At 51.7% G+C, this 21615-nt stretch overlaps 2 protein-coding genes across 5 annotated transcripts in view; one reads left to right on the forward strand and one right to left on the reverse strand.

Annotated features, from left to right (window-relative positions):
* The first annotated feature begins 76 nt into the window (after positions 1 to 76).
* Positions 77 to 10125, forward strand: BUD31 (BUD31 spliceosome associated protein). The gene is made up of 6 exons (XM_004440840.3): positions 77 to 300; positions 1259 to 1394; positions 1783 to 1904; positions 8491 to 8613; positions 8835 to 9001; positions 9891 to 10125. The coding sequence occupies exons 3-6, from the start codon at positions 1811 to 1813 to the stop codon at positions 9939 to 9941; spliced, it is 435 nt and encodes a 144-aa protein (XP_004440897.1). The 5' UTR covers positions 77 to 300; positions 1259 to 1394; positions 1783 to 1810; the 3' UTR covers positions 9942 to 10125.
* The window catches only part of PTCD1 (pentatricopeptide repeat domain 1), a 44530-nt gene continuing 26798 nt past the window's right edge, over positions 3884 to 21615 (reverse strand). For 3 of the 4 annotated variants that reach the window (XM_087417571.1, XM_087417569.1, XM_087417568.1), the window contains 7 exons: positions 20576 to 20716; positions 19252 to 19470; positions 17290 to 17391; positions 14647 to 15354; positions 13377 to 13493; positions 12464 to 12646; positions 7644 to 10744 (listed from right to left, as the gene is read on the reverse strand). In XM_087417571.1, coding sequence (XP_087273697.1) covers positions 10562 to 10744; positions 12464 to 12646; positions 13377 to 13493; positions 14647 to 15354; positions 17290 to 17391; positions 19252 to 19470; positions 20576 to 20716 — 1653 coding nt within the window. In that variant the 3' untranslated portion in view covers positions 7644 to 10561. Of the gene's footprint in view, positions 4897 to 7643; positions 10745 to 12463; positions 12647 to 13376; positions 13494 to 14646; positions 15355 to 17289; positions 17392 to 19251; positions 19471 to 20575; positions 20717 to 21615 lie in introns of those variants that run through there. The other variant, XM_087417567.1, reaches the window with a different exon arrangement.

A 21615-nucleotide genomic window follows, 5' to 3' on the forward strand; every position in this document is an offset into this window, starting at 1 on the left:
GAAGCCGGACTGTCCCGCACGCCGCCTGAGTCCAGGATCGCCCGGGCGCCGCCGGGCAACAGCGCCCCTGGTCTCCCCACCCGGGGAGATGTGTGAGCGTGCCGGCCACCCCCCGGGAAGTGAGGGCTAAAGGCAAGAGCGATTCTGGAATTCTATACACGCAGATCTGCGGACACCTAAGATGACGCAATCTCCGCGCGGAGCTGGGCGGGGCTCCGCGAGGACCTTATCCTGAAGAGATCGCCTGGGAGGCGGAAGTTGCCGAATGAGAAGCGGCGACTGATAGCGGCGGAGGCCGGGGTGAGTGTTTTTCCTCTGTTCTTGAGTACCTTGGTAACGGCAGGGGCCAGCGATCGGAGGTCTGCACCGGCCCAGAGGGACCGGGAGGTCGGAGTGAGTTCCCGAGAGGACGCCTCCTCCGTTCTGCCGAGGGCACTGGAGGTTTGGGGGTTCTCTTCTAGGTTGTTTCCCCCACACTATTTTCTCTGCCGAGAACGTTTTGTAAATACTGCTTGTTCTTGTAAGCCCGTTTCTGATGTCGCCCTCTCTGTGAGCCTTCCCTCCTTCCCTCTGAATGCCTTTCCACTCGCCGCCTCTCTCGAGCGTTCCCTCTCTTGTATTGCCCTATACCTCTTTCTTCTTGATCTAGTTACCTCCTGCCTCTTACCTTTCCTCGGAGGCTTCCTCTGACTCCCAGATTGGGCCAGGGCCCTCGAATTTTCCCTAGATCATAGGAAATTGGTCGGTCGCGTGTCTTTTTCCTACCAGCCTGTGCGCGCTGGGGCAGAGACCAGATTCCATCGATCTCTAGCTTCAGCTCAGGGGAGACTGGTGCACTGATGTGGAAGTGAGGCGCCCCCGCCCCCAATCAGTCAGACTCTGCCAGTTCCCAGCTGTGCGACCCTGACTTTACCTCTTGGAGTTTGATTCCTCATCTGTAAGATTGTTATGGAGAATTTATGAAAGAAGGACGTGTGTGTATTGGGGGGGGGAGAGGCTTTGTATACTGTCAGGTACCTTATAGAAGGGAGGGACTGAATGAATTTGGGGGAGATGAGTCTGCTATAAATCAAAATAAGAAAAAACCTGAGTTCTCTTTGCCAGCTTGGAAATGCTGTGTGGTTTGAAAAATGCTTTGCTGTTTGGATTTGGACTGGCCTGTTGTATGGGCTTTACATGACTTGCCTTTTTGTAGCCTGTTTGTTGGGTTTAAAAGAGACCTCGGCAATCTGGCTAATCTTCTGCCGTCATTTTACAGACAAGACTGAGGACCAGAGAGGGAAAGTGACTTCCCCCGAGTCACAGAGTAATTGGTAGAGCTAGACAAGAACCTAAGCCTGTAACTGAAGAGACCAAAGATCTTTCTATTACACTCCTGGGAAGCAGATCCTAAGGTACTTTGGCTTTACAGCCTCTTTTAAACACTTATTCTCTCAGCTCCCCAATTATAGTCCTCCTCACACTGTGTTGTAAATGCCTTTTCACTTTGTCCTCTTGCTAGACTATCACCTCAGGGACAGAGGTTGTGTCTTATTCTTTGTTCTGTGTTCTCAATGTTAGCTAATAATAACAGCAAATGTGTTTTAAGCATACATTAAATGCCAGGCATGTTACATATAATTATAATTAAGTCTTCACAGTGATCCTATAAGGTAGGTTCTATTATCCTCATTTTACGGGTGAGGAAACAGATATAAGGAAGTGAATGTACAAAATGTTGGCTGGTGAAGGCCTTTGGGGATCTGGGGTTCAGATACCAATTCATTTAATTTTTCCCCCCAGATCTTTGCAGATTATTTTGTGAGGAAAAATGCCTAAAGTCAAAAGAAGCCGGAAAGCTCCCCCAGATGGCTGGGAGTTGATCGAGCCAACACTGGATGAGTTAGATCAAAAGATGAGAGAAGGTGAGTGGGGGAGTTCCTGTCTGAGGGGTCTGTGTCCAAGGGTCACAGCTTAGATGCCTCCAGGGGCCAGGCATAAATGCAAGTATAAATGGGAAGAGACAGGTGGCAGCGCTGTGGCCTCCTGACACTGACATGTTTTATTTGTTTTTATTAACTCATAGGAATGTTATAAGTGCCAGAAAATAAGATAACACTAATGAAAAAGTCCTCAAAAACGTTTTTTGGCCAACTTAAATATAAAAGCATTAGGGAATATAGATCAAATAGTCTACCAATAATTATTTACTATTTTGGTTAGATGTACATTCAAAATCATGCCATATATATTTACTTGGAAAATCCTGTTCTTTTTCACTTTTGCATTTTCTGAAACTTTTTTTTTTCAGATTTTTTTTGTAGGTCTCTGACACTGTTTTCATCATCACTTAGTTTTTGCATCATCCTCCAGTTTTCCAGAATGCACCATCTTCACTTCCCTCTAAATGTTATGTGATCCTGCACATTGTGGATCAATGTAGTGTGCTGTCTTTGGATATTTTATCTGAAGCCACAAGCATCTGTAGGTCTTATATGATCACAGTGTAACTATTTACTGAATTGTTTTTTAAAGATTTTATTTATTTATTTTTTTCCCCCAAAGCCCCAGTAGATAGTTGTATGTCATAGCTGCACATCCTTCCAGTTGCTGTATGTGGGACTCGGCCCCAGGATGAACGGAGAAGTGGTGCCTCGGTGCGCACCCGGGATCTGAACCCGGGCTGCCAGCATCGGAGCGCGTGCACTTAACCACCAAGCCACGGGGCCGGCCCTGAATTGTTTTTTAAAGTGATCTTTTTTTTTAAGCTTTTTTGTAACTAATCCAATCCTTGTTATTATGAGGTCATACCTCTAGCAATAATTACTAAATCAGTGTTAAATTACTTTGCCTCCTTTTTCCAAAACTGATTGTTTCAGATAACTTCTATTAAATGCCCAGAACTTGCCGTAATCAAGGTAATTTTGGGCTGAGAGATTTCTTCCCTAAACAGATCTTTATTCAAAATAAAGGACCTTGGAGAGTGCTGTAACAGAAGAGATTTTGTGAGTTTTTGAAAATAAATCTACTTCCTCTTTTAAGGAATGACTTTTTTGGGGAGAGTATTGAGGATGTATGTGATATTATTTACCTCCAAAAAGAAGTATTCTTTCTCCCATTTTTATTTAACCATTTCACCCTTCAGCATTTTTTTGCTTTCTCATTTTTGATAAACACACAGGTTTAAGACTTGGTTTCACATTACTCTCACTGCCACTATAAAGAAAGCAGACTGAGTGGATGGCAGGTGGTACCCGGCTTGGCTTCTGTGTTGGAAACAACAGGGAGCTCTGGAGAGGGGCAGAAGCTGCTCCTCACCTAGAGCCCATTTTACGTGGCATGTAGGCTCAGCATTGCCAGATTTGCTGAATTCTTTTTTTCCGAGAGAAGCCAGAGATCCACCTGTTTTATGTGAACGCTTCTAATTAAAAATTGAAACTTAAAATTATTTGTGGGAGGAGCCAAACAAAGCCTGCCCAGGCTGGTCGAGGCTGCCAGCTTCCAGCTAGTTTGTGCCTGTGGGATCTGTGGCCATGCTCCTAGGCCAGAGAGGACCCTTGTGTGGCCTTTGCACAGAAAAGCCCAAAGCCAGTGGCATTACTAGGCCTGTCCTCCTGATCTGAGGGCCATTTACAGGACAACTCACGCTTATTGAAGTTATTGGCACTGTTATCTTAGGAAGGAAAATTCCTGTTTTCTCTTTTAGTTTGTCCCTGGTATTTCCTAGCTGAGCACAACTGCCCAGCTCTTTATGTGTCTCTTAGGTCATTACTCAAGTTTTGGTATAGCCACTGGTGTCTTATAAGTCCCCAAACAAAAAGAGCCTGATTATAGGGACTGAGGGGCAGAGATGGGGGGAATTATATGTGGCAGGGGGTTTTATGGGTGACTGAGAAATAAAGGCACTATCTCTGTGGACTGTAACCAGGACATGTAAATAACTTCGCTTTTATAACTGAAAATCAAGCATAATCAACACTTGCATAATGAACATTTAATTAGACTTTTTGTGTGTGTGTAAGGAAGGTTAGCCCTAAGCTAACATCCGATGCCAATCCTCTTTTTGCTGAGGAAGACTGGCCCTGGGCTAACGTCCGTGCCCATCTTCCTCTACTTTATATGGGACGCCGCCACAGCATGGCTTGAAGAGCAGTGTGTCGGTGTGCACGCGGGATCCGAACCTGTGAACCCTGGGCTGCCAACAGGGATTGCACACACTTAACCACTATGCCACCGGGCTGGCCACCTAATTAGACTTTTTAAGAATAGCACTTTAAGAGAATTGTTGCCCAAGTGTTGATGTTATGGGCAGTTCTAGCAATAGCAAAGAGGCTAAAAACCAAAGTCTCATCTATGCCACAATACCCCCTACCTCTGCCCTCTTTTCATACCCTCCTAGTAGCAGGACTGTGCATCACCTGTCGGAAGCTGCCTTCCACTTTGTGTGTGAACCTGTACAAAACGATATCCAAGAGTGTTCACATGATCTTGTGACAATGGGTCGAAAAAGAGACTTAAAAAATGCAGGTGATGCTACGATTAAAAGATTGAGAAATGACTCAAAAGCACAGGGAGAGGGGTTCCACTTCCAGGATGGCAGCATAAGGAACTCCAGCTCCCCCCGCCCCAGTGGTCTTATCCAGTCATATGGCTTCCCACACTCTCCACCCAGGTGACCAAGTGTCTTCTCCAGCCTTGACTCAGCACTAACACTCTATACCAACTGCTTCTTAGATGGCCTCATTTGGTTATCTAAAGCCACCTCAAAATTAACATGTGCAGAACTGAATCCTCACTCACCCCCCCTCCACACACATACACAGCTGCTTCCCTTCTCAGGCCACAAAACATGGGGCTGTCCTTGACTCTCCTCTTTCTTTCATTCTTCCTATGCAAGCATCCAAGACATCCCGATTCCTAAAAAGGGTGGCAGAATGGAGAGGGAAAATTGTTACAGATAAATAAGACTTGAGACAAATCAACCAAATACAACGTCTGGATGTTGTTTGGATCTTAATTCCGACACACCAGTTGTCAACAGGTGTTTTTTGAGGCAATTGGTGAAAATTGAACACTGATTGAGTATGGGATGCTAATAAGGAGTAATGGTTGATTTTGTTAGGTGGCATATTGGCATTAAAGTCCTTAATACATTATAGATACAGACGTATTTATGAATGTGATGCTTGAGATTCATTTTAAAATACTCCAATGCCCTCCACCCTCAAAAGTGGGGAGAACCAGATAAAATAAAAATAGGTGAATGAATGTTAGTAATTGTTGAAACTGGGTGATAAGTACTTGGGAATTCAATATACTGTTTTTTTCTGTGTACTTGAAATTATCCATAGTGAAATCTTAGAAAATTCATGCATCTAAAATCTGACTCCTTTTATCCCATGCCCCCACCACCTGGTCCAGGCCACCCTCCCCTCTCACCTGGATTACTGCAGTAGCCTTCTGCTCCTCCTTTCCCTCCAGTCATCTCCACAGGGCGGCCAGGGTGAGGGTTTTTTTTTTGTGAGGGAGATCAGCCCTGAGCTAACATCCGTGCTAATCCTCCTCTTTTTGCTAAGGAAGACTGGCTCTGAGCTAACATCTATTGCCAGTCCTTCTCCTTTTTCTCCCCAAAGCCCCAGTAGATAGTTGTATGTCATAGTTGCACATCCTGCTAGCTGCTGTATGTGGGACGCGGCCTCAGCATGGCGGGAGAAGCGGTGCGTTGGTGTGCGCCCGGGATCCGAACCTGGGCCGCCAGTAGCGGAGCGCACGCACTTTACCGCTAAGCCACCGGGCCGGCCCCTGGGGTGAGGGTTTTAAGTCAGATCATGTCACTATCTGCTCGGGACCCTGCAGTGACTCTGCTACTCATCAGAGCAAAACGAAAGTCCTTCCCTGGCCTTCCAGGGCCAACACACTCTGGCCCTGGCTCTCTCGTGCTCCACCACACCCACCACCCACTAACCACACTGCTCCTCCTTGATCCCTGGTACAGCCCTGCCTTGGGGCCTTTGCATTGCTGTTTGCTCTGTCTTGTAAGCATGTTCACCCCACATTTCTTTTTCTTTTTTTAATTGAGATATAATTGACATAAAACACTGTATTAGGCGTATAACATGATTTGATATGCGTATATATTGCAGAATGATTACCACAATAAGTTTAGTTAAGATCCATCACCTCACATAGTTAGAATTTTTTTTTCTTGTGATGAGAACTTTTAAGATCTCCTCTCTTAGCAACTTTCAGACACACCATACAGCATTGTTAACTATAGTCCTCATGCTGTACATTACATCTACAGGACTGATTCATCTTATAACTGGAAGTTTGTACCTTTTGACCCCCTTCACTCACTTTGCCCACCCCCATCCTACCCCACCGGCCTCATTTCTTAAGGTCTCCTATCAGGTGTCTCCTTTGTGCCTTCTTTGATCACCTGTATAAAATGGCAGCTCCCCCCTTTCCCCGCTCGCCATCCCCTTCCATGTTTTCTTTTTCTGTGGCCATTACCACTCACCTCCAGGTGCTGATCTGCTTCCCTCCCCTGGAATGCAGGTTGGGGGCTTCTCTGTCTTGCCCGCTGCTGTATCTTGGGCACCCAGAGCGGGGCCTCACCCCTAGCAGGCACGCAGTGTGCACTTGCTGAGTCCTCAACGCCTGCCTTTTGCTGGGAGCACAGAATTTTGTTTGTGGAGCTGAATTAGAAATCCTAGGTGATAGAATGGTCTCCACATTGGAGAAAGGGAGGTACAGTTTTCTTGACCACTCCCTGCCTTTCTTCTCTGCTCTAAAAACTGAGAGGAGGTGGTAGACAAAGACCAACTGGTAACTACTAAGGGAAAGAGGTGCCTTGGGGCAGCTGTGAGCGCTCCTTGATCTGCATGTGCTGACGGAGCAGTTATTTCCTGCGCATCCACTGGGCTAAGAATTTTCAGACTTCTCCAGTTTTTTTTTTTCTCTTCCCTATCCCTAAAGGACTTTGATTGGGAAATGAAATTAGAGGTACCTTAAAGATGATTAGGATGCCACTTGTGGGCCCAGAATTATCTTTTTTTTTTTTTTGTGAGGAGATCAGCCCTGTGCTAAAATCTGCCAGTCCTCCTCTTTTTCTGCTGAGGAAGACTGGCCCTGGGCTAACATCCATGCCCATCTTCCTCCACTTCATACGGGACGCCGCCACAGCATGGCTTGCCAAGCAGTGCGTCGGTGTGCGACTGGGATCCGAACCGGCGAACCCCAGGCCGCCGCAGCGGAGTGCGCGCACTTAACCACTTGCGCCACTGGGCCAGCCCCGGCCCAGAATTATCTTGAGAAACTATTACAAATCTAGAAGTATAGAGACCAGGGTATTTTTTTTTTTTTAAAGATTTTATTTATTTATTTTCCCCCCCAAAGCCCCAGTAGATAGTTGTATGTCATAGCTGCACATTCTTCTAGTTGCTGTATGTGGGACACGGCCTCAGCATGACCAGAGAAGCAGTGTGTCGGTGCGCAGCCGGGATCCGAACCCGGGCCGCCAGCAGCAGAGCGCACGCACTTAACCACTAAGCCACGGGGCCGGCCCGAGACCAGGGTATTAACAGAGATTATCTTTGAATGATTTTTTTAAATGTTCGTTTTCTAATTTATCTAATTAAAAAGACATTTTTAATTTAAAACAATCATGTTTAAATCATGTGGTTTATTCTTCTTTATCCTTTTTAATATAACAGCTCTATTGAGATATAAATCATATACTATAAAATTTGCCCTTTTAAAGTGTTCAACTAAGGGATGTTTAGTATATTTGTGGAAGTTGGCCAACCACCATCACAATTTTACATTTCATCACCCCTAAAAGAAACCCCATACCCTTTAATAGTCATCCTCCCCACTCCACTTCCCCCATGTCTCCCAGTTCTAGGCAACCACTCATCTCCTTTCTGTCTCTGTAGACATAGAGTCATATCATAGGTGGGCTTTGAGGACTAGTTTCTTGTACTTGGCATAATGTTTTCAAGGTTCAGCCATGTTGCAGCATGTATCATTACTTCATTCCTTTTTATGACTGAATAATAATCACTGTATTAGGTTACATTTTGTTTATCCATTCATCAGCTGACGGACTCTGGGGTTGTTTCTTCTTTTTGGCTATTGTGAATAATGCTGCTGTGAACATTCATATACAAGTTTTTGTGTGCATGTGTGGTTTTCAGTTTTCTTGGGTATGTACCTAGGAGTAGAATTGCTAGGTCATCTAATAACTCTATGTTTAACTTCCTGAAGAACTGCCAGACTGTTTTCCACTGCAGCTGCACCATTTTACATTCCCACTAGCAATGTATGAGGATTCCAGTTTCTCCACATCCTCAACACTTGTTATTGTCTGTCATTTTGTTTAGAGCCACCCTAGTGGGTATAAAGTCACATTTATTCTTTATCCCTAGTTATCAAAAAAATAACACTACATCCTGCGCAAATTAACCCTACCCCTCAAAACAAAATAAACACAGACCTTCTTCTCCCCAGCTGAAACAGAACCTCATGAGGGAAAGAGGAAAGTGGAATCTCTGTGGCCCATCTTCAGGATTCACCACCAGAAAACCCGCTATATTTTTGACCTCTTCTACAAGCGGAAAGCCATAAGCAGAGGTAATTGGCTAAATTCTCTCTTGGCCTTTCCAAGTTGAGTAGCTTTTGGATTAATTTAAGTAATGGCTCTTATTCTTGCAACCTCAGCAAGTGTCATGATTTTTCTTACCACTAAAAAAGGGAGAGGGGCCAATGTTAGCTAACGATGGGTAGTGGTGGACAGGGGGTGAGGGAAGCTTTGTTACTCCATGGTCTGATGCCCTTTCCCATCTTTTTGACAGAACTATATGAATATTGTATTAAAGAGGGCTATGCAGATAAAAACCTCATCGCAAAATGGAAAAAGCAGGGTTATGAGAACTTATGCTGTCTGCGGTGCATTCAGACACGAGACACCAATTTTGGGACAAACTGCATTTGCCGGGTCCCCAAAAGCAAGCTGGAAGTGGTAATGTCTCCACCCCTGTGACGTCTGACAATTGAATTTGATGTTTCTTTCAGTTCAGAATTCTGACCAGGTTGACGCCTGGTTGATGGCTGGAATGTGGTTTTGTCCTTGGACGTCCTGCTGGCCATCCCCCCCGGGAGTCCCTCTGTTCAGGAATCTGTGCTGGGCAGTTTGGCAGGAATCATGTTTTTTAGGTCTGGGGGCCACTCTCACCTCCACCTTTGGGAAAGTTATTGAATTCCTTTCCTCACTTACGAAATGGGGATGATTTAGTTGGGTTTCACCATCAGATCTCGTTTGCATAGATAAGGGTCTTGCTCCTCTAAAAAAGAGGAAAAAGGAAAATAAACACAAACCACTGCTCTGGGGTCTTCCGTCCCCTGGGCAGGTCCCTGGCCAGACATCGGGCCACACCTGGTCTGGGGACAAGAGGGATCTGCTGCCATACAGATTCAAGTACACACCCTTCTCCCCGCCGTACCCCCATTAGGAAGTCCCCCAGCCCAGAGGAGGCCCTGAGGCCCCTGGCGCTGAGCCTCCTGTGCAGTGGCAGACCCACCTCCAGCTCGGTGCAGGGTATGACATGCTTGCTTTGTAAATAACAAGAATCATTCACACAGATTTTCCCCCCTTTTTGGGGGCACGCGTGTATGTTGAATTTGCATAAATTAAACGTGCATAGAGATATAACTTCAGTGTCAACAGCAGCTGTTTCCATCTTCATGAGGGAACCTGATCTTCCCCATCCAGAACTGTCATGGAGGTGCTTCTGAGGAGTGTCCTGTAGGGAGTGAATGTCCTGTTGCCCTCCTTCTTGGCGGGAGGGTTACTGTGGGGGCAGGGGTGGCATGTGGCAGGGGCGCAGTGTCTCAGCCATCCTCTGTTGCAGGGCCGGATCATCGAATGCACACACTGCGGCTGCCGGGGCTGCTCTGGCTGAGGCCCTCGGGCCCTGACCCCTCTCCACCCTGGACTTTGGACTTCACAGGTTTCTGCCACCCCCTTTCCCAGGAGCGGCTCTTCTCAGAGTGGTGCCCCAGGCCCTAGTCGGGCCATGGTCTCTACATGCGAAGGCTTTGGTTCATCAGCTGTGATTTGTAGAAATAAAACTTTTAAACCTTTCAGGCCCTGCGTTCGTTCTTTCACAGAGCCAGCAGTCTGTGGGACCCTGGGAGAGCACCTGGCCCTGGAGACCAGTTGCCTTTCGGACTGGATCCTGACTCCACTTCGTAGGTGATGCATGACCGTGAGCGAGTTCACTTTCCTCATCAGTGATGGAGGTGACAACCTCTCAGGCGAGGACGGCCTGAAATGACATGCCAAGGTGGCCCAAGCTGCTCCTGGACCTGCTGTGAACTTGTCAGCACCCTGGGCCCAGCTTGTCCTCATACCAACGCCTGCAAGATGCTTACTCTGGGCCAGACCTTTCTCTCATGCTTGAGGCTACACCAGATGTTCACGTGTCTTTAATATGAAAGGGACTCCTGGGGCTTCCACAAAGCACTGTGAAGGCCATGCACATTGTTCCAGCTCTGCTGGGGGTCCCCGGGGGCCTCCCCATCACTTGCCCCCAGGGCCTCTGTCCATGTCAGCTTTGGGGACGGTGTCCTGGTCCCCCTTGGGCTTGGTCCGGAACTTTTGCCATGGGTGGGGGGTTTCCTCTGCTGGCATCACTTTCAGCCACTGCTTATAATAAGCTCGGAAGCCATCGATCTTCTCTAAGTAGGTGTTTTTCCCTTTGTACTGTAATTGGAAGAGCATGGGGTTCAGGGTTCCGAGGAGCCACGATTAGAATCACCACATGCTACCTACAGCTAAGCCCAGACCACAGCAGCTGGCTCAGGCCCCAGGGAAGCTGTTCTTGCTTCCAGGTGGTTAAGGGGAGAGGGCAGAAAGGCTGTTTAATAGGAGTATCTTACTGGGGAGAAACAAAGTTGCTGTTCCATGGGCTAACAATCCTTCCTGCATACCTGCTGCTCTGCTCCTGTACCCAGGGATGTCACCCCAGCTCCACAAGCTAGAATCGTTGGGTGCCCCCAACCCTGCCTCCACAGTCTGCTGAGCATCTGCCCCTCGCTGGCACAGCCACTGCCTCTCTGACCATCCCCAGCACTGAGACAGTGGCCTCTGTGGAGAGGGGGGAGAAAAGGAGGAAACAAGATGTACCAGGCAGATACCAAAAGAAGGCTAGTAGAGGAATACAAAGAAAAAACAAAGTATTGGGGATACAGACTGCTACCACATGATGATAAAAAGGCTAATTCAAAAGATTTAACAATTCTAAACTTACGTGTACCTAAGATAGCCTGAAAGTACGTAAAGCAAAAACTTGACAATCACAAATAGAAGTCAGTCCACTGTCATAAGGGAGTATGGATGTAGGATTTGAATTCAATAAGCGTTAGGCCTGTGGTAGTCTGGTGACTGTTGATTGAACCTGAGAAGACACCTAGTGGGCCCTACACTACAGAGTGAAGAGGCAGTCCAGTAACCAGAAGATATTTGTAACAGAACAAAAGACTAGTATCCAGAATATATAAAGTACTCTGAAGAATCAATAAGACAAGACTAACAACCAACTGTCCAAACATGCCCAGCTATATGCCCTCTGCCTGACACACTCTCCACTGCCGTCTCACTAATTCTTACTAAGCCTTCAAAATGGCACTCGAGCGTCGCGCCAGCACAGACGTCCCTGACCCCAAGCTCCCACGGCTCGGTGTGTCCTTGCCAACTTGTCTCCCTCCTCACTGGGATTGTGCTCCTCCAGGTCACAGCTGGAGCAGTCAGCACAGGGTCTGACTCAGTGGACCTAAAAACCGAACCCCCAGAGCCTGATATCCTCAGAACAGCAGGGAAAGAAGGCCATTACAAAACACTCCATCACCGCCCTACTGCCATCCCCATTCACTCAACAAACAACAGTCTGTATTGGGCACCAGGCATTGGACAGGCCCCGGGGACCCAGGTGAGCAAGGCAGACGGTCTCCACCTCTAGGGGCTTATGGTTTCGTGAGGGCGAGTCACACATGGATTACAGGCTGTGAAACACGGTGACAGGGAATAGTGCTGTATGTTAACAGGAAGCAAGGCAGCCAGAGGGGCATCTCTGAGAAAGAGCCTGCAGGAGGAGAAGGAGCCATGTACGTGAAAAGCAGGGGAAGCCTAGTCAAGGCAGAAGGAATACAAAAACCCCGAGGCAGGAAAGAGGCTGGTGGTGTCTTTAGAAATGATGGAAGGCCAGTGGGACCGACAGCATCAACAAAGGGAAGAGTGGCCTGAGATGAAATGAGGCACGTGGACAGGAACTCGCGTGCTGTGGTCTAAGGAGTTCGGGATTTCTCCTAAGGGAAGCTACTGACAGTTTAGAGCAAGGGAAGGCCAATCCCAGAGGCCAGAACCAGGGGTGGGGGTGGCGCTGGTTAAGGAGACAATGGGCACATTAGAGCTGGGCGCACATACCCGGTCAAAGGTGGGCGGGTACTGGGCTGCGAACTCCAGCTGGCGGATGACCACTTCATTCACCGGGACGCTGTTCCGCCTCATGTCCTTCAGGATGTTGATGAGATAGGTGTAGTCCAGCTGCTTGAGGGCCGCATTGATGAGGGTGCTGTAGATGTGGGTGTTGGGGATCATCTGGGATTTCTGAAACATCACAGACATAATCAGTGAGATGATGGTGATTGTTGGGACAAAGCAGCCTGCTGTGGCACGTCCGGCTTGGGCAGTTACCCTGCCAGTCAGGTCTGCTCTGCAGACCAGCGACCAGGGACAAGAAGGGCAGAACCTTGTAGCAACAATGGGCTGCACTCCTCTCTCCAAAAGGAGAACACAGGTGCCCTGCCCTGTGGGTCCATCCCACCCTGTAGAGGACCCTACCCTCTCAGCCCCGAAGAGCTTGGAGAGAAAGTGTTGCTCTTGGAGATCAATGGACTCAGGCAGTAAACCATGCGCAGGAGATGACCTCCTTGGCTCTGGGCTGTGGTTTACTGCACCCCCCCGTCCCCCAAGAATTCTGACACATCCCTGCTCCAGTAATATCCTCCATCCATTCAGAGCGCTGGGGCCAAGACCTGTCCCCACCCCTCAATTTCACCCCACTGCCACCACCTTCAAGATCATAACACCCCTTACTTTCAACGGCCATTCCTGCAGCAGCTCACCAGGGTCTTTCTCCCAAATTGGGCCAATGACCATTCTACACTTGAAGCCAGAGCAACCCCACTCTTCCTGCCCCACGCACAGTTTATCCTGTCTGGGTGCAGAGGCCTGGGGGATTCAGGAGGCCCCCTCCTCCCTCCATCTAGCTTTCTTCTTGATTACCCCAGAGAGCTCCTGAGCACCACAGGTCCTGTCCAGCTCTGGGCCCGCTCACCTTCATGTCTGCGAGCAGCTGCAGACCGTCCCGTGGCCTGCGGCACCCAATAGCCAGATTGCAGAATGTCTGCAGGTTGGGGACAATTCCCCTCTTCGCCAGGACTGGCAGTAGCGCCTGTGGGGACAGACATGGCATCACAGTAAGCTGTAACCCACCAGCCCTGGTGAGAGCCTTCTCTGGGAAGCCCGTGGCTGGACACTGGACACCCTGGGGCACAGCTCTGCTCAGAGGCCTCCTGGCTCCCTCTGCTGACCACATTGGGCGCTGGCCTCAGTCCAGCTTTCAAGGGTCCCATGACCCGTCCAGCCATCTCTCAGGGCCCAGCTCCCCAAAATTCAGCTCTCTGCAAGTACACCCTGCCTCCCAGCCTGCCTGTCTCCAACATGCCATCCCTTCTCCCTGAATGCCCTTCACATTCCCGTGCCTCCCCGCTCCTCTGCTGGCCGTCCATCCCTGCACTCAGGCCTTCAACATCGATGGAGCACCAGGGTCCCTGGGGGCTGGCAGTCCTGCTGTCCAGGGCAGACGACAACACCGACAAGCGTGGGAAGTGCTGGCTGAGGGAGCCCCAGGCCAGGGGTGAGGAAGAGGATGCCTGCTCAGCCTGGCTGGCTCAGGGAGGGGCTCTCGCACGTCTGGCTTGTCTAGAGAAAGGTGTGATCTGCACTGTGGGCTGATGGCAGAGGCTGTGTCTCTGTCATCCGATGCTCACGAGTGCCCAGGTCAGCACTTCTGGCAAAAAAGGCATCCTAGGGAAACGTGGAATGAAGGGACAAAATCCCATGAAGGCCCGTGTCTCCATCTGTGAACCAGGGAAGCCTCCACGTGTGGTCAGTAAAAAAAGAGATGTGAAGCTCTCAGCACAGCGTCTGGCACCAGGTAAGTGCGATGTCAGTGGAGGGGGGCGGTGGCTGAAACGTGGGACACTCAGGCATCATTATGAGCTACCCACCTCTTGAGGCACGTGTCCCCACAGCCCCCTGTACGCCTCATGCCCGTCAGTGAGGGTATGTTTGGTGTTTGCCTCCCACCAATCTGTGAGCTCCTTGAGGAGGGCGGAGAGTCAGCTGGCTAGGTCACGCTCGATTACCAGCTTTTCACTCAAGCCCAGGCCCAGACAAGGGCTCCGCACAGCCTGCCCACCGGCTGTGGGAATGGATGACAGACGTGGCAGGGGAGCCAGGTCCCGCAGTCGGAGGGGTCAGAGGAGGGAAGGGTAAGGAGGGGGCCCAGTCGACAGCCCCATGCCTGCCTCTGTGCCCCTCACCTTCGCCCCCTCCAGATCGCCCAGCTTGCTCTTCTTCCTAATCAGCGTGTTGAAGAACGTCACGTCAGCCTCCACCTGGTGCGTGTCCAGGACGGTCAGCAGTGAGGACTCTGCGGGGCTCCCGGGCTCCACCACCTCAGCCAACAGCGTGAGGGTTTTGATGTCGGGCTGGAGCCCATGCTCTGCCATCTTGCCCAGGAAGCCCTCCATGCCCCCCATCAAGGCCAGTCTGTCGGCTGAGGTGGTCACAGTCCCAAAGGAGACCACATTTGGGGGGACTGTCCCCGGGGTCAGGAGGTTGGCCTCCAGCCTCCAGGAAGGTGGCTCCGGGGTCACGGAGGCAAGGGCCACTGTGTGGTCAGGCTCCACCTTGGTTTCTACCTCAGGCTGGACCTTGCTGGGGACCCTGGCCTCCTGAGGCTGTGGAGGCCCCTCAAGAGCCTGAAAAGGTTCCAGAAACAGCTGCCTCTCCAGGGCCTCCACATGCAGCCTGGCTGACACACTGTCGCTCGCCCTGGCCCAGGCTCTCCTCCTCGCCCGCCGCCCACCTGCCGGAGTCTGGAGCAGGACCGTCTCCTCCCTGGGCCTCAGAAGCAGTGCTGAGGCCACCTCTGGGTCCCCCAGGCTACAGTCCCGAGCTGCCCCCAACAGCAGGTTGTAGCCGTGCCGGCTTGGCTGGAGCCCCAGACTCAGCATCTGCCTCCACACCTGCGGGGGAAAGACAAGCCTCAGCTCCGTGCTCTCTCTCAGGGAGCAGGCTCCGGGAGTCAGCGATCAGCCAGCAAACACGAAGGGCACGAGAAGGACCCGGAGAGTGTCTAACCCAACACCTGGCTCTGGGCAACTAAGAATCCCAAGAATCTGGAACTCTGGGACACTTCACAGGGGTGCCACTCCTTTCCTCTCTCTAGCTCACCCTAAAACTGTTCTGCCCTCTCGCAGGGCCCCTGTACCAGGGAACAAGCTTTGCCCTGGGTCTCTGCCCATCTTCTCTGTACTCCCCTGGGGAGTTCGAAGCTGGGGTCAGGCAGCCCTGTTTCCTCAAGAGATGAGATCCTCTTCACCACACAGCGTGGTGTCTAGCACACTCAGTGTGTGCTCCAGCACCATGCTCTGCCTGGCTGAATCCTGCTCCACCCGAGCCCACTCCGTGCTCTCAAAGAAGCATGCAATCCAAACCTTAAGTCAGCCTAGACTCTTCCAGAACCTAGCCTCTCTGGCCGTCCCTCCCCAAGGAAGCACAGGTGACCCGCCCACTCTGATCATGCCTGGGTTGCTCTGATACCAAGACCACGCCATTCCTAAGATGCTGCACGGGCTCACTGGTCTCGCTTGCTCCTGTCTGCGGGCTTGATGGGAGGCCACACACAGTGGGGCTAAGAGCGCACATCTGACTTCCTGCCCTCATGAGGCACGAGCGTGCAGACGAGGCGGGGGTGGGTCATTTGGCGAGAGGACTGCTGCCCACTGGACGGGGTCTTGAGAGCAAGGGTCTTGGCAGCAACCACCATGGGGAATGTTGACAGAACTGAGGTTTAGCAGGGACACAGACACTATCCCGTGGCAGCAGGGATTCAGGCTCTAGAGTCATATGGACCCCGGTTCAAATCCCAGCTCTGCCATTTAGCGGCTGTGAGACCTCAGACACTTACTTAACCTCTGTGAGCCTCAGTTTCCTCATCTGTAAAATGGGGCTACTGCTGCCAAGCTTGAGCAGTTTAATGAGTGCGCAACACAAAGTGGCTGTTAGTATTATAGACCGTTTCTAACTAGAACAGATCTAGGCCAATGAGTGGTAGGAACTAGATCTTGGCTGATTTTCACTAAAAAGCAGCCAGAAGACGGCCAGCGGCCACTGCTTCCGGAGAGTCTACAGCGGGGAGGCAATATTTGGTCCAGGGCTGTCCCAGATGACTGGGGCTCAAACTCTGTGCAGACCAACTGCCTGGGGATCTTGTTGAGATGCAGATCTGGACACAGTAGACCTAGGTGGGGCTGAGACCCTGCATTTCTGACAAGCTCCCAAGTGACGCTGCTGCTGCTGGTCTGTGGGCTCCACCTTAAGCTGGAGGGTTCCAAGGGGGCTACAGTCCTTCCCAACTCTGAGAAGCTAGGAAAGCAGCCATGGCACCACTGCTAATACTACCTCCCCTCTTGAAAAGGGGGGGTCAGCTCTGGTCTGAGGTGGGATTAGAGCAGCGTGTCTCAACTCTGATGTCCCTGAGAAATTCTCAGGACCAAATGCAGACTCCTGGGTCCCACCTGCAGAGATGCTGAGGCGGGTGCTGCGCGGGATGGGCTGTGAGCACCCCGGGTGGGTGCACTGCAGGCATTCAGGGACCATAAGCTTAGCAGATCTGGGCTGACTGCACAGAAGGTCCCCCAGCAGAGTGGGAGAGTGTGGGCGGGCTGTGTCCTCACTTGAAGGGCAACCACGCCACCTCCGTGGGGCTTCTCTTCCTGCCATCTGTATAACGGGGAAGCAGTGTCCTCTGGGAAGGCCAAAAGATCGCAAAAATAAAAACACCCAGCACAGGGCAGGAGCAGGTGCTCAAGAAATCCACACAGGATCACCATTTCCACCTGACACAGGTGCATGGGGGAAGCAGGAGGGGCAGGAAGGCAGAGCTGGGAGGGACAGACCTGCAGGGCGTATCGGAAGCCCGTCTTCTTGTCCTGGATGCAGCCCATGAGCAGGAAGCTGAAGGTCTCCTCTGTGACCGCATGCCCTTTGTGAACAATTTCCTGGAGAAAGGAATGAGGAGGTCCCACTGAGAACCTGCCACCAAGCCTAGGCCCGGCCCGACAAGTCTGACTCAGGGCAGACACTCCCGGGGCAGTCCCAGGTTGGTGCACATTTAAGAGGTGGGGCCTCACTCTGGCTCTGGGGCTGGATCAGAACCAGCTCCCGAGCAGAGATGTCCAACTGCTGCCTGCACTTCCTCCTCCTCTCTTTCCCAGGCCTCTCTTCCTGGCTCTGCTACTATCGCTTCTGTGCAGCCCCTCTGCAAAGACCACCCCAGTGGTCACTTTAAGCCCCTGTCCTCAAGGCTTTGGAATTACACAGAGCTGGCTTCAAGTCCCAGTTTCACCACTGGCCAGCCGTGAGAGTGGGCAAGGCGTTCAGCTCCCTGCTCTCACCGTCCTCCTCTGTGCAGTGGGTCACAGGCAGGACCTGCCTTACAGGATCCTTGGAACGACCCCACAAGATGGCGTGCTGCCTGCACATGGCAAGTAGTTACCACTGGCCTCTCTCGGGCGTGTCAGGGTTGGCCACTGCCTTCTTGAGATGCTCCTTCCACCTCTCAGCACCTCAGAGTCTCCTCCTTCTCACCCCCACAACTGCCGCTCTCCCGCCTCCCGCTCTGTCACCAACTCTTCTACCTCAGTGAGGCTTTTTAGTCTGTGCTCTCTTCCTGGACAATCACAGCTGTCTCTTAACTGGTCCCTCTCCCTCACCAGCCAGACTGACCTGCCTAAAATACCAATCTGACACCTCTGGACAGGTCAGGTCAGAGGCCTATGAGCCACGCTGCCCCATTCCGGAAGCTTCAGGTACCTGCCTCAAACCCTGGGGGGATTCGTCATTCACAAGGAGGTCTGCAGGCTCGAGACCTGGTGATCCTGCCTCTCCAGCAGGGCAGGGCAGCCCAAGGCAGCCAACCCAGGGACTGGCCAAAGGCTGCTGTGCACCCCGTGGTGCATGGACAGCCTATCAGGCCCTCTCTCCTGGGACGGGCAGGTGGGAACTCACTACGTGCAGTGAGGAAGGGCGTCGGTCAGTGATGGAAGGAGCGAGACAGAAAGTAGTCGAGTCACAGTGGGTAGAACATAAGAGCAGAGAGTGAGCTGCATGTGCAGGGCCTGAGGGACGAGCAGAAGGACAGGGCTGCCAAGGGTTAGCTGAGCCCTGACACTGCCCTGGTTCTCCTGAGGTTTGGTTGTGGGCACCTGGAGCCCTGCCTGCTTCCCATAAGCCTTCCTTTAGGTGTTAACTCGTGTCTGTCTTGCCTCCTTGCAACCTGAGAAAGCAGAACCACTACCCACTTGGGGTCCTTCCTGCTCAAACCCCCTCCTGATCTCCTTCTCTGTGAACTGGGAATAAAACCCTTCTACTGGGCAGCTGGGGAATAGAAGAGGCTACAGACCAAAGGCCTAATGCAGTTGGGGCCAACTGCACTCCGACGCCTCCACTCGCCTGTTTCCCTGGAACCTGACACACCAACCGGCCAGACTCCACAGCTCCCTGGGCACCTGGACTTCTGCTCCCACTGCTCGTTCTAAGCAGAAGGCCCTCCCCGGTGAGCACTGACTCATCTTGAGTGCTATGAAGCCCGCCCGCCTCCAGGGCACCAACAAGTCCCACACAGAGGGACACGGCACACAGAAGCATACACAACTCACCACCCTCATGGGGTTGCGGGCCTCTCTGTCCATCAGACTAAGGCCACTGAGAGCAGGGTCTCGTGGGAGTCATCTGTGAACCCCAGAGCCCAGCACGTGGCCTGTCTCATTGGCCCCTGAACCTTCCTACATGAGTGACACAGACAGCCGCAGCCTCACACCTGTTACATGGGACTGGCAGGAAGGAAGAGCCACCCCCACCTTGAACACATCGAGGCACATCTTGAGGTCTGCGCACATGGCAGCCATCTTCAGCAGAGCGTGGTACGTTTTCAAGTTGAGCTGAAAGTTTCTGGCCTGGAGCTGCTGCCGGAGCTTCAGGGCGCTCTGCAGAGCAGAGTCCTTCCAGGGGGACTCAGCGCATACATTGAACAGGGCTGTATAGGTGGCATCTGAGGGCTCCAGGTCCCGCTTTTTCATCTGTAGAGATGGGGAGAAACTTAGAGGTGGCTCTGGAATCAGCTGAGTGCACAGGTGACAGCCACCTTGAGAGGAAGCTAGAGAGGACTCTGTTACCACATTCGACATGCCTAAGACGTGGGGTCTGTGCTAAGGCAGAGCTGAGTGACATTAACCTGACTCAGCCAGAGGAACTCTGAAAATTGACCCTGCACCTCAGATGCACCAAACAAGAAACCATCCTCCCCCAGGTGCTTTTCAGCCCATCCCGAGCCTGAGGTGCTCTGCAGCAGGGTCCTCCCAATGCTCCCACCCTCTGGTGGACCAGGTCGCCCTGACTGTTAAGGGGCCATGGGGTGGATCTGGTCTGGGAAAGGGTGGGAGAGGGCAATCAAACCCCAGCTCCAGTGTTTATTGAGGGGTCCTGGGCAAGTTAGTTCGTCACTGGAAAAATGGGGATGATACTGTCACCTTGAAAGGCTGTTGCAAGGGTCGGGTAGGAGAGTGGCCCCCGGACGAGCAGCAGCCGGGAGCATGTTACTGCAGCACATCTCAGGGGCCCCCTGGCTCTGCTGAGTCACAAACCCTGGGGTGGGGTCGACACTGTGCTTATCAAGCTCTGATCAAAGTGACTGAGCAGCTCCCTGATAAAGCCAAGCGCTCTCTGTTTCCCAGAGAACGGCCACCAGACCGGGCGCAGGCGACGGAAGAGTATAAAGAGCCCTGCTCTTAGAGTCAGGCCATTTGGGGCTCGAATCCCAGCACCAGCACTCTGGAGAGGGGTAACCTTGGACATGGCCTTCATCTCTCCAGGCCTCAGTTTCCTCATCTGAAAACGAACAGGGCAAGGATGGGGGTGAGAGAAAAGGAACATGAACAAACTGGGGCAGCATGGAAAGGGACGGGGACGGGTGGGGCCACGCAGGTGCTGGAGGACTTGCCACATCATCTCGTGTAATTACCCACAATCAGCGACGTTTCACAGATGATGATACTGAGGCCGGAGAGGTTAAATCGCCTGCCCAGGGTAATGCATTAGCAGGTGACACTTCAGGATCTGCACCCAGCTCTTTTTTGTGCCAAAGCCCATGCTCTTTGGAGCCTCGCCCCTGCGCCCCACACTCACGTCATTGTAGAGCTTGAAGGCCTTCTTCAGGTAGCCGGCCCGCCCGCAGCCCCCGATCAGCACTGTGTAGTTGCACTCAAGGGGCTGGAGTCGCTCTTCCTTCAGCATCTGCCTCTCAAACAGGTCCAGGGCCTCAGCCAGCTGTGCGGGGAGAACATAAGAGGGGGCTCAGGGTGGCCTCAGAGAGCCTCAGCCAAGAGAGGGAGACTGAGGCTGAGGTACCCTCCCCTGGGGCCAAGAACAGGCCTGCCCAGGAGCCAAACACCCTGTGGTCTGCAGCAAGGGAGCTTCGTGGTGGCCAGGAAGAAAAGCCCACTGGACACCCACCACCTAGAGGAGCTCTCGGCCCTACTGCCACGGCTGCCTTCCCTCTAGCAGGACAGTGAACTCCTTGAGGGCAGGGGCCATGTCTTTGCATCTCTGTGGCTCTCGAGTGGAGCCAGGGCCTGGCACTTAGTAACTCCTCAGAAAATGTTAATTCTGTGAATCCCAGGATCTGCCTGCCCTTGCTTCCTTGGTGACCCCACCTGCAGTACCAGCCCCCTGGCTCTGAGCTGATGGGAGTCTGGGTTCCAGTCATTTAGTAGGGATGCTCAGAGCCACTGTGCTGCACGATCACAGGGGGCTGTGACACGATCACAGCGACAGTCTCCTGAGATGGCACAGGATGGCAGCCCTGTGTCACTAGCTTCCTCCAACTGCAAACCCCTTTGGCCCACAGTAGTCTTTGCCCCATCCCTACTCCTACACCATCCCCTTTAAAGCCTCAGTTCACTCCTTTACCACTTAATTATCTTATTTCATCCATTCATTCAACCAGTAATCACTGAGTCCTATTAGGTACCAGGCAAGGTCTATATGCTGGGGATACAGCAGTGAGCAAGAGGGAGCTCCCTCATGGAGTACATCTTCTAGCGTGGAAAGACAGACACCAAATGAGATAACTAAGAAAAATATATACTATGTCAAATGGTGATAGGTGCTATGTAAAAAATAAAGCAAAAAGTGTCAGAAGAAGGGTGTGGGAGATTCAGTTTTAG

The sequence above is a fragment of the Ceratotherium simum genome, chromosome 26 (assembly GCF_057802395.1).
Source record: "Ceratotherium simum simum isolate JZ-2026a chromosome 26, ASM5780239v1, whole genome shotgun sequence".
Classification (NCBI taxonomy): Eukaryota; Metazoa; Chordata; class Mammalia; order Perissodactyla; family Rhinocerotidae; genus Ceratotherium; species Ceratotherium simum.

Coding starts and splice junctions, on each gene's coding strand:
- BUD31 (XM_004440840.3), top strand. CDS start 1,811: ATGCCTAAAGTCAAAAGAAGCCGGAAAGCTCCCCCAGATGGCTGGGAG. Junction 8,614..8,834: donor GCGGAAAGCCATAAGCAGAG/GTAATTGGCTAA, acceptor TCTTTTTGACAG/AACTATATGAATATTGTATT. Junction 9,002..9,890: donor CCAAAAGCAAGCTGGAAGTG/GTAATGTCTCCA, acceptor CCTCTGTTGCAG/GGCCGGATCATCGAATGCAC.